Source organism: Juglans regia, chromosome 1 (assembly GCF_001411555.2).
Source record: "Juglans regia cultivar Chandler chromosome 1, Walnut 2.0, whole genome shotgun sequence".
Classification (NCBI taxonomy): Eukaryota; Viridiplantae; Streptophyta; class Magnoliopsida; order Fagales; family Juglandaceae; genus Juglans; species Juglans regia.
Window position 1 is genome coordinate 305,750 of NC_049901.1, and position 12,349 is coordinate 318,098.

At 34.1% G+C, this 12,349-nt stretch overlaps 1 protein-coding gene across 1 annotated transcript; it reads left to right on the top strand.

The window, feature by feature from the left end:
- The first annotated feature begins 7,197 nt into the window (after positions 1-7,197).
- On the top strand, positions 7,198-8,511 carry LOC108985818 (transcription factor PRE6-like). Its single transcript, XM_018958251.2, has 2 exons — positions 7,198-7,612; positions 8,051-8,511. The coding sequence occupies exons 1-2, from the start codon at positions 7,493-7,495 to the stop codon at positions 8,204-8,206; spliced, it is 276 nt and encodes a 91-aa protein (XP_018813796.1). The 5' UTR covers positions 7,198-7,492; the 3' UTR covers positions 8,207-8,511.
- Positions 8,512-12,349: the final 3,838 nt, after the last annotated feature.

A 12,349-nucleotide genomic window follows, 5' to 3' on the forward strand; every position in this document is an offset into this window, starting at 1 on the left:
ATATTAAAAAAATATTATAATAATATTTTATTTAATTTTTAACTTTTATCTCATCTCATCTTATCTACGAAAACAAACTAGCCTTTTGGTAGATCAATAAACCCAACAAATCATTGATTGCTCAGACAATAATCCTAGCGATCTACCCTAATCAATACCTCAGTACCCATAGCTCAAGATCTCCACCTGAAAGTTCGGTTTGTATGCTTGTCAGTCGTGAGAGATAAATCCAAGATATTGTTTAATCTGATACCTGAACCTAAGTTCTAAGTTCTAACCCAATTACTCACCCAGTAGTTCAACAAACAGCCCAGTGGGCTGTCGCATTGCAGCAAGTGGCCAGCCCCTTTCGGACTAGGGTTCCTAATTCAATTCCTGGCACCATGCGCCAGCCCAAGCCTACATGAATATAATTTTTCTCCCACGTTTATATGTCCAAGTGATGATGTAGTTTTATATTTAAATAATAATTAAGATATTTGTAATGATAGACGTAATTTTGTTTTATTGACTGAATGATAAACTAAATGTGGGTTTTTCGTTGGTTCATAGGTGTTAGGTGGGAGTTAATGATTTTAATAAAGAATGATTCCCAGATTCACAAAAATGGAGAGATCAGTTTGTCTTGGTTTGTAATTGATGATGTATTGATGTTACTCATGCATACCAAGAAAGTGAAGAGGTACGGGTAAGGAGGAATGAAAGGGACACAACTTTTATAAAGTTATTATATTATCCTACTTCATGGCTTCATCATATAATAATAAATTATATATCCTACTTCATGGTTCATGGCTTTTTCATTTCTCCCCCCCCCTTTCTCCACTCCGTTTTCCAAACCCTCGAGACCCCCATCCGTTCAGCCTGGCATCACCGCTGCCCATCAATCTTCCCCGTCGGTAGGTACAGGTCTCTCATCTATCTCTCTCCGGCAAGGTGGGGATGTCATTGCATCATCGCCTGTCATCAACATCGTCGCCCATCACCGATAAGTACACTTCTCTCTTTGGGCTTCTCTCTCTCACTCTCTCTCTTTGGGCTCAGGGAACAAAGACAGGAGCTGAAGGTTGAGGGAAGTGAAGGAAAGGGAAAAAAAAAACACTAGAGACACATACACGACACACTGTTAGTGTCATGTCAGTTTGTAAGATCCCTTTGTGTCCTTATTATATGTTTTTCATTATATAATAGTCCCAATTAGACAATTATGTAATAGTTATATATGTCTTGACTGTCTAGATTATAGAGTGAGTCATGTTTTTACTAAAGGTAATATCGTTGCTGATTTCCTTACTAAACTTGGAGCTGATGATTTGAATATGGGAAGGGGTCAAGCGACAAAGATCATTTTTATATTTGACCTTAAATGAATGAACTAATTCTAGATTTTCTGCGTTTGGTTGCAAGACTCAGTTCAACATCTCTTTACACGTGAGATTAAAGAGATCAACTGAGTCTAACGTCCAAATACTTAACTCTCAAATTATTAAACTCATCTCAATTCAAAATCTCTTTATACGTGAGACCCACAACCTTTTTCAACTTAACACATATTTATACGTGAGACTTATAACTTTTTTCAACTTCCCATAAAAGTACTAAACTCATCTTAACATCCAAACACACTTTAAACTCAGTTTAGATGACTTCACATATAACATCATCCACTACTTAACTCACTACTATTCATAAAAAATTGAACTCGACTCAACATCCAAATGTAGCAGCAAAATTATCAAATGTGAGATTAAGGTGTATGGAAGGTAACTTGTTATCTAGACACGAACCATGTATGGATGCATGGCTGATCTAGAGGAGTTTTGCAGAGTAAATGCGTGCATAAGAAAATATTTTTTTAATGATGTTGTGAATTTTTTATTTTTTTAAAAAATATTTATGATGATTAAAAAAATACATAAAAATAAAAAGAAAAATAAAATAGTGAAATATACTATTGGAGAGATATCATCGGGCCACTTTTTTGGTGGCTGTAGCAAAGCTCAAAAGTTTTTATACGTACAATGAGTTCTATCCTAAACGTTGTTTTTTATAAAGAAATGTTTGGTTTATAGATCATCATAAAAAAATTAAATTTATTATTGTGGTACATTAATATAATATATTGTAGATTTTTTTTTTTTACTCATGTAAAATAGATATAATGCGATCTTATATTACAATCACATAAAATTTTATTTTTGTTAGATATATATCACCTGCTAAGAGAAAAGTAGTTGATAGAAAATCACTAACTACACCTCTCAAGTCAACCAAGTCAAATGATTATGATTCTTAAACGTTCCCACTTGTATCTTTTAATTTTTTTAATGGTTAAGGTCCTAAGAAAGTGATCACTATATATATATATATTAGTGAATTTGTATTTTTTTTAAAGATATTTAAAAGAAAAAAAAATAAAAAGAAAAAAAAAATCCATTTCTACTAATGTGTATATTTGAAGTACACATTTATTATACGCTCTCACATTATCCAATGGTTAATCGACAATGCTACGTATGTACAGGTCATGACTGCTATGTTTTTAATACTATTTTGACCGTTTCGATTAAGATATTGCAATGAAATATTTTGATACTAGTATCATTTCAAGATAGTCTATATATAATAAATTAATTATATATGTATAAATTATATTTTAAAATAATATTAATACAACTCTTAAAAAGTTAAAACCGGCCATTAATATTGACCGAAATGTACCGATACGACCATTATTTGACCTGATACAAAATACATATATTTTCTATATCAATTACTACATCGGTACGTTAAATACCGAGTATCGGAACGAGATTCAAAACACTTTCATGAGTATCCCACTACAAGGTCGGTGAAGCAAGAGAATTTCAAACCGTTAATGATATTTACGCATTAGCAGAAGCATTAATTAGAGGTAATAAAGACAGGTTAACTTGCGATGAAGAAAGTAAGCTGCATATCATGCTTTATAAGACATCATTAGTTAAATGTCGGAGATTCAAACGCACTTCTGCCGGTATGTTTAAACAAAACAAACGACAAATAATGGGTTTAGATTTGTAAGTATATACGTACGTAATTAATATATACTTGATCACAGCATGCACTTCATGTATCATATATATATATATGATATTCTTGTATCTAATAAGAAAGAAAATCAGCAGATCTAGATCAAGCATAAAAATGGATATTCGTGGCCGGAGAATATGCAGGCATCTACCGAATCAAATATCCAGATATGGATTATTGTCGGATCAGACTCGATCGATCGTGATAATGAATATTACTTTCAACGTTACAATATTTTTCAAAAACAAAAGAGAGAGAAGAAACAATGTTTAAGCAGCAAGAAAAGGGCATCCAACTAGCTAATAATAATTTATAGGGAACTCCGCATGCACTGGCGAGACTGCATGAGGGAGGGAGCTAGGCCAGATCAGTCAAAGAAAAACTCTTTGAAACTCATCATTATTTTTATCCTTTTTCATCATTGGGTTCCAACTGACCCCTGGCCAACTACCAACTTCCAATCGATTTTTCTACGAGATTCATGGAAGCCGACTCCTTCAGTTTACATGACTTCTAAGGAAAAAGAAAAAAAAAAAAGAGGGAAGAAATTAAAGCCTACTTAAAGAGAAAAAGAGGAGCAACTGCATGCGGACCCCTATTATATAGTTGCAACCACAATATTTGAAACGGGGAATTATTAGGAATCACCCAACCACCCAACACCCTCCTTACCCTTCTCCCAAAATAAAAGACGATTAATGGATGTTATATATTAATATGAATCTATGATCTTATAATATGCATGCATGCTTATGTTATTATAAGAAAACTGAGTATTTATGACGGATTATTTGTAATTAGAATATATTCATTTTGACAAGAAATAATCATTTTTATAAAAAATAACTGATCACAATTAAATAGTTTTCATGTAGCGACGTGTACCCACGTAATTAAGATAAAAACTGATCATAAATGTAGAGATCTTGAATATCCTTGGAATGAGATCATGATCTCGTGAGCGAGAGGTAAATATATATAAGGTGTGATTCTTTTTTAGTGTAGCGAATTCACTTTACTGGCCTGCTATATACTACTTGTCACACTCAAGGTCATGCATGTACAAAAAAGGGGGGGAAAAGTCACATGTATAAGGACAACAGGCCGGAAATCAGCTAATGAGATTGTATGATGTCGATTGTATAAAAACTCACATGATGCTTTAGTCAATTTTCTTTCTAATAGGAGGCTAGCTAGGCATATATGCAACGAGCCGTCTAATAATTAGTCTTATATATAGACTTTTCTGTACAGAATCACAGCATGAATGCATGCATGTGAACTGCATGGCCGGATTACCGTCACAAATAGTGACCATTTACAATAACAGTTAGCGGCGGGATATACAGATTTTTTTCTACTTCTTGTTCAAAGTTCAAACGCTTAACTCCCCGAATATCGAGCCATGCACAAAAGTATATAGCTAGTACAAGACTAATATATATATGTATATATAATTAATTAGCTCCCTAGCTAGCTATTAATCTTAATTTTTACCACCTTTCTTAAGTACTTGGAATGATCTAGAGATTGTGATCAAAAGCCTTTTCATGGCGCAAATTACGTCGAACGGTATCATCTTGAAAATGACCTTTTCTTCCCCCCTAGGTAACAACTTGCTGGTTGTTGGTAAAAATTGAATCAGGTTTTAGTAATATTAGAACCGACCAATCGAGAGGAAAAAGGAGTGGGTCCTTCATGGGGGGTCGCCTAAGTTTATAGACACACGTGACTGTGCTTTTGACGTATGAAGACATGGAAATTTCGCATCGATCTATGCTCGTCTTAGGAACCTCTTCTTCCCAATAAGATATATGTACTTGTACTAAGACATAAGAGTAGCCACGTGTCATGTCGTGTCTCTAGGCCAGGGAAATGGCATGTGACCCGAACCCTTGACAAGCAAGGGAGGGTACCCTACACTCGCGTGTAGTTAATAATGTACTTGTACCGATTGCAAACAAGGAAGAAAAACAATTTTATATATATATATATATATATATATATAATGTGTGTGGGAGAGGACCAGGTAGATATCAATTGTTATTACCCGTAACATCTAGGAGAAAAAAAAGTGTCGTACTTGTAATAATTAACTAAATTCTCATATGCAAATATCAATATTATTTAGGATTAGTTTAATTGTGATTAAGCTAATTACCTTATCTTAACGTATAAAAACAATTAAAATGCCTCGGTTGAGATCCTCTTGACTAGGCCTGCAACCCGAGCAACCTGTCCATGTTTTTGGCCTGGTCCGACCCGACTCGCATTTGACGGATTCTAGTCGGGTTCGACCCGTATTTATTTATTTATTTAAGTTGGCAATTGGTTTGAACTTTGAGTGTGTACTGACTCCATAAGTATCGGCATATCTGAGGTAAACAAGCACACATATTTGCTTCCCACTAGTGTCGAAAAAAAGCTTATACCCAGAATTGAGTACTTTGAAAATATCGGGTTTTTGCATCGAGACGCAGTATCAATCGGAGATTCACAGCATACAATTATTGAAAAGGAAAAAAGAAACAAGCTGTATCCTCGTTAAACGGCATCAAGACAAAATATTCATATTAAGCATATGTAACAAAGCAGGAAGACCCATCAACGTATCATCGTCTTATTTAAAACGTAAGGCAAGGTGATGATACTGGTAATCACAAGCCACTGAATGCCATAGCTAGCAAGGCCCACCGCCCATGAAAGCAAAGAAAGGAAACAAGGTAAAAAATAAAGAAAAAGCAGAGACGAAAATACCAAAACTTGAACATCAGAAGGAGGAGAAGAGAAGAGAAGTCGATGCAAACCGAACGAAGCAAACAAAACGATCTATTATTTCTCTTATAGTAAAACTTGTAACTTTCGCCACGTGTCGTCTGTCACTCCAAGTAAATTATTTAAGACTCTCGGGTTGTGGATGATAGCGTCATGACGAAGAGAAGTGAGGAGGGGGAGAACGGAGGTGATGCAAAGAAAAGTGGGAGGTGGCTGGCTAGGATTTCGTGTTTTAAGAGGCGGGTTGTATGGGTCAAATTCGAGATGTAGTTAAAACTGATTTTTCTGTGCGGGTCAGGTCAGATCAAGCGGATTGATTAGGTCAAGCGGTTTTTTGCACAGGCCTACTCTTAACTACAACCTTTCCTCCAACTTACATTTTAATTAACCAATGACAATATTCCATGCAGGACTTTGGACCAAGAGAATTAGACTTAAGTGCCCTGAAACAAAGGAGAGCAGATTCATATGGGTAATAGTAGTCAAAAAATATGATATTTTGGCAACATGTAATTTGTTGATGCAAATGGGTTATAGTACCTGATTAGAGCATCTTTATTGGCTTAGCCAAATGCATTTTTAAAATTTAGTCAATATCACACTTTTTTGCATTTGTCCATTACATTTAAATTCAATCTCTATATAATAATAAAATATTATTAAATTAATAATTTGTTTATTTAATTTATTTGTATCACATTTTATAATTCTACCAATTTAATATTAATAATAATTATATTCCAATTAAATTAATATTAAAAAAATCATATTTTCAAATGTCATTTAATGCTAATAACAAAAAATTGAGATTAAACTTATCTAAAATTTTATCTAAATTTCTTATTCACTAACCAAATATCTAGTAACATCCCATTTCAATGTCAATAAAAAATATGCACCTACATATATAAACACTTACAAGTGGTTAGAGTGAGAAATTATTATTTTAATGTTTAGTGAATCAATTGTGGTTCTTCATCTTGGCCAACCACTGTAACAAAAGTCTAAATTATTTTAGAGATGTCAAATCCAATGTGGGGTCTTTTTGGCACAGATTATCTAAATTTTAATCATCTTTCAACTTTAGGCAAGCCAATGAGGATGCTCTTAGAGAAGATCAGTGTCCTATGATCACATGGCCTTGCGCATTGAGGGATCTACATGAAGGCCCACTTTGTTAGCTCAAAAACAAACATATTTCTTTAAGCCCACTTGAGATCAAACCCCAAGTTGGGAACATACACATTTACTACATTAGAATTAAGTCTATGCTCTCTCTCTCTCGAAAACACAAAGCCTACTCCGACACTGCTTTCTCCCATGCACTTGTCTTCTTCACATCCAACATGATCACTGTCCATGTTATTGTACTGATCTCTCTCGGTCCATTTCCTTGTGTGGTCCTCCTCTTTATATCTCTAGACTCTCTTATCACTTTCTACATGTCTTCATAGCTTATATCCGACTTTAGTCTTTCTTCTTTTTCTTCTTCTTACTCTGTTGCTTCTTCTTGTTAAGCCTACTACCTTTCGTTTCAGGAAAACTTGTTTCTATTGTCTCTTTTTGGATATATATTTCGATCTCCAGCCATATTATATTTTTCAGGCTCATACTTTGAAACAAACACAGCGACGAAACTGTAGGGATGTCTAGCAGAAGGTCGAGCCAGTCGGGGACTTCGAGGATCACAGATGACCAAATCATCGAGCTCGTTTCCAAGTTACGCCAACTTGTTCCTGAGATTCGCAATAGGCGCTCTGACAAGGTGATTTAACTCTCTCTCTCTCTCTGGAATTCCGTAGACCCAACTGCAGAAAACTAGTGTGCAAATGTAACACTGTAACAGGCTATGAGTCACATGTAAACACTGGCATAATATAATAGGATTCTTGTGGATAGATCCAAATTTGACCCGGGTTTTAAGGAAACTACTTCAATTCAAAAACATATTCATGGCTGTTGACGTCCTCATTGGCCCGTGCTTAACAGTGATCTTTTGTTTGGACCGACGGTGCGTCGTCTGTGATCTGTAGTTAGTACAGAAGTTGGAGCTAGAAATATATATAGAATACTGCTAAATTCAGTTTATTTGCTTTCCTGTATGGCCTAAACCATGTATATACAGTAAAAAGATTGCAAAAGATATATATCGTATCTTGATCAAGAAAGTGGTCGCTGATTTGGGTTTGACTATCTTGTGCAGGTACCTGCGTCTAAGGTTCTACAAGAGACCTGCAACTACATCAGAAGCTTGCACAGAGAGGTGGATGACCTGAGCGAGCGACTGTCCCAGCTTTTGGCTACAATTGATGCTGACAGCGCGGAGGCTTCGATAATAAGGAGTTTAATTGCGCAATGAAAACTCATTTCCTATGCTATATATATATTATATATATATATAGTTGTGCTTTTATCTAGGTTTTGGCACTAGATCTAACAGTACTGCATGGTTAGTGTATTCCAGATTTCCAGCGTGAATAGATCACGCTGTAATTAGTCGTATATTAATAAAAGGACTTGCACTAGCTAGCTAGCAATGCATGCATGCCTCTTTTACATGCAAGTAGTACTTGCTCATGTACTGTTTTTTTTTTTTTTTTCCTGGGATTCCAGTTCTTTAAGTTATGAGTACTTCAATTATAATATTGACATGCATGCTAAAAGGTTGACATCATGATGATTGGGACAAGGGTATGATGCGCGTATTTGAATTGAATGCAAAATGAGGCTTATAATTTCTTAATGGTCAGTACAATTGGCAAATATGGTACTACTGTTAATTAAACTTATAAGCTTTTGTTGGTAACATCAGGATGCTCATGCGTTGCACAACGTCACGATCGAGCAGAGTACCCGAAACATCTTATGGGAGTGATTTAATGAAGCCTTTTGTTTTCTTATGGACATCGGTTTTATTATCACTCGACAAGCTGCTAGGGAACATCTACGTACGTACGTACGTACACCAAAAATAGATATATTTTTAATAATATATCTAGTTCTAATTTGCTGATAAATTAACGAAGCTGGGGTAAATATTAACATACTCCGTTTCATGGTTTACATGATACTTTCTGGCAAATTAAATGTTATCCTCCACGCCCAATAAGTTTACTAATTAAAAAAATATGAAATACGTTGTGCAAATGATCTTGTTGATCAAAAGGCTAGGACACATAAACTGCGCGCATGACTTGGGACGACGTTGATCTGCATCATTCATCAAACGTCTGTGAAATATTTGATGGTAGTATAATATATATTTACTTTTGCAGAATCCGCCGTATTGTTCATTGGGATGTTGAATAATATAATATGTAGGAGCTGCCTGCACATGTGGAACTTTCTTCGAACAGATTTATGCACATCTGCGGTGAATTTTTCGACCAACGGGAGAAGCTGGGACTAAAACTTTCTATAAACATCATATATCTAAATCAAACACAACATCTAGATCAGACACATACGAAACATGTCGGTAATGAAGACAATAATATAGCTATGTACGTATATATAGGCATGTGCGCGCGCCCGCATGATCAGAGAAAACTGGGAAACAATCTCATTGGCTAGGAGATCACTCAGAGTTTAATCTGCATATGTTTCTTTTTTTTTTATACGGCCAGAATTCATGGGACATTAATAGTACTGATTTAAGTATTAGAGTTAAATAAACAGCTCCGTTAAGATTCCGCACGACACGACTATTATATGTCTTAAAAGGTGAAAATGATTGAGTTTGGTCATCAACTATATATATGACCATGTATATATATACTTCGCCTCATAATATTGTCATTAGGTCATCGAGAGTTTTATAGCATCTTCATGGATTAGCCAAATGTTAAATCCATCATATATTTAATTATTAGACTAAAAAATATCATCACAATGGATTAGTTAAAATTCAAATTATATTTAAACTATAGTTACAATTAATACCAAAATCATTTCCAAATTTATTAGTTATTGTAGATACATCAAATGTATATTTTATCATTTATTTATTTTTCTTATTTCTCCCATCAACTGCTTCTTCGTTCTCTCTAAAAATAAACAGAAAGCCTTACCAACACTCGTGCACGCATATACCAATTGGCTTTTTTGTTATTTAATTAATGACAATTGAAAAAATTTAATTTTTTAATCCATAATTTAGTAGAATAAAATTACTAATTAACATATAATTGGTAAAAGATGATAAAATAAAATAAATTAATAATTAAAAAAAATTAAATATTTTTTTTAAAATATTAATTACTCATTACTATATAATGAATAAATAGATAATTTAATGTAGAGATTTGATGTGAATTGCTAAAGCCAAACTCATCTTATATTATTTTATTGTTATATAATAAAAAAATAGTTATTTCAATATAAAGACTTATGTGAATGGAATAGTCAAAAGTTGAATTCCTCTCACATTAATTAAAAGTATCATTTAACTTTAACTAATTTATTGAAGATGCTCTAAAGGCAGCAGAAAGCTAGCTAGCTATTTCCTGATTCAAATTAAAAAAGAAATATGGTAGTTTGTTTAAAACTGCGTCTCGATCGTGATATGGACATCCGCAGTTCAAGTTTCCCCATTCATATATGCATTCGGCAACTCTCACATAGTCACATTTTCTTAAAAATAATCTTTTTTTATTTGGATGAGAAAGTGACACGATTTAAAATTGACTATTTTGCAAGGGGGTATATACTACATACAACTTTTGTTCCTCATGTATAAACTGTAAATTCATGTGGCATGCAACCCATGAGATCACCATGATATAATGACCATGTAATTGACATGCACAACCGACATTAATTCCCGAGTCTCATCATGCAGAGTCTGTAAATTGAAAAGTGTTTAATATTAAAGATATTTAAAAGATGAAAACTTTATAAAGAAAAAAAGGAAAAGAAGAAGAAAAGAAAGAAAGACGGGCATGCAGCCACGTCCGGCCGGCCTCCCCTAAATTAGGATGTGATCATGCAACCATGTGTGTCGACAGTCCATGCGGCCGCCCCTCCTTAGATTGTGGAGTGGTGATCGATATGCGATCATGCCCCAAAAATTGAGGTGTCGCCGAGCAATCAATCCCACCGCCCCCCCAATTAAACTGTGTGTGGCAATATAGTATAAGTAGTACTCATGCAGCCACCCTGGCCTCATTCTTCGGACGGACGGACGGACGGATGTGGTACTAGATCGTGTAGCCATCCTTCTCTAAGATAAATCTGAGATTTTTTAATTGTTTATTTATAATTTTTTATTTTTTACCTCAATTGTTTTCTTTTCAAATTCTTAAGATCGAGTTTGCATGCATGGCATGATTATGATCTGCGTTATGTTAGTGGCTGACCTGGAAACTGTCACGCTTACTTCTACATCAAGTAGAGACAGTACCTCGATCGTCCTGATCTAACATTTTCCTTAAATTCTAGTTAACGTTTTCATGTAATACATCAATTAGAGATGCTCGATCTGACGCTTAAGTTAGATTGACCCTATCAGTGAGAGAATGTGACACCGAAACCCCTGGCCCCTATTCATAGTTTCTACCTATCTTCTCGTGTGGTGCGTCTTGGGCGGGATGCCATGCATCTTTTTTCTTTAAAAAAAAATAATAGTTACAGTCGTGAGTATGTAAGTATTGTGTAATTATTTTAAAAAAAATAAACAAATATGAGATCCACATAAAAAAAAAAATTTAATAATAAATCTCACTTTTTTTAAAAACGACTATACAGTATTTATACATTTCCCTATTGTACGTAATATTATTCTATCTTTAATGCTTTGCCGTTTTCAAAAAAATCTCTAACATGTAATAAATTATAAAATTAATTTTATTATATAATATATTTAACATATTACGTTAATTCACGTTCACGTTGTTAATTTAATTTGTAATTTTTTTTTTTATTTTCTCTTATTTTGTGCGGCTTCCACGTGTCGGTTCATCATTTCTCTTTATCATATGATGCTAATGGGCTAGTGATGGGCAAGTGTAGGCCGTCGGTCCAACGGCTTTTCCATGTCCCTTCTTCCGCTACGACCCATATGTATATGGCCCATAGTGTCCCCATATATTTACCCTTCTCACCGAGTCTTCAGCCCACAATGGTCTCTAGATTCTGGAAGTGATATGCATTTCAAGCTCTATTCCCGAAAAAGTTTAGTTTGTCCAATTTTCATTATATATTTTTTTGAACGTGTAATACTATATACAGTAGGGTGTTGTTTTCGTGTATTCTCTCTTAAAAAAGTGAAGATCATTATTTATAAAATAATTTTTTTTATATGTATCTTAAATTTATCTATTTTTCTAAAGAAAATATACAAACCGTAGAGACTGCCCATTCTGAAATGTAAATTATCATTTCTCTTTTTGAATTAGTTATTTTAACTGTTAATTTTATGGTACCATATTATAAGTTGCACGATTTGGATATAAAAATCCACCCAATTCATTTTATTTAACCGTTATAATTTTTTTAAATTTTA

Bases quoted from the DNA above. Each gene is read 5' to 3' on its own strand.
- LOC108985818 (XM_018958251.2), top strand. From the start codon at position 7,493: ATGTCTAGCAGAAGGTCGAGCCAGTCGGGGACTTCGAGGATCACAGAT. The intron at 7,613-8,050 runs GTGATTTAACTC...TATCTTGTGCAG, and splicing joins GCAATAGGCGCTCTGACAAG to GTACCTGCGTCTAAGGTTCT.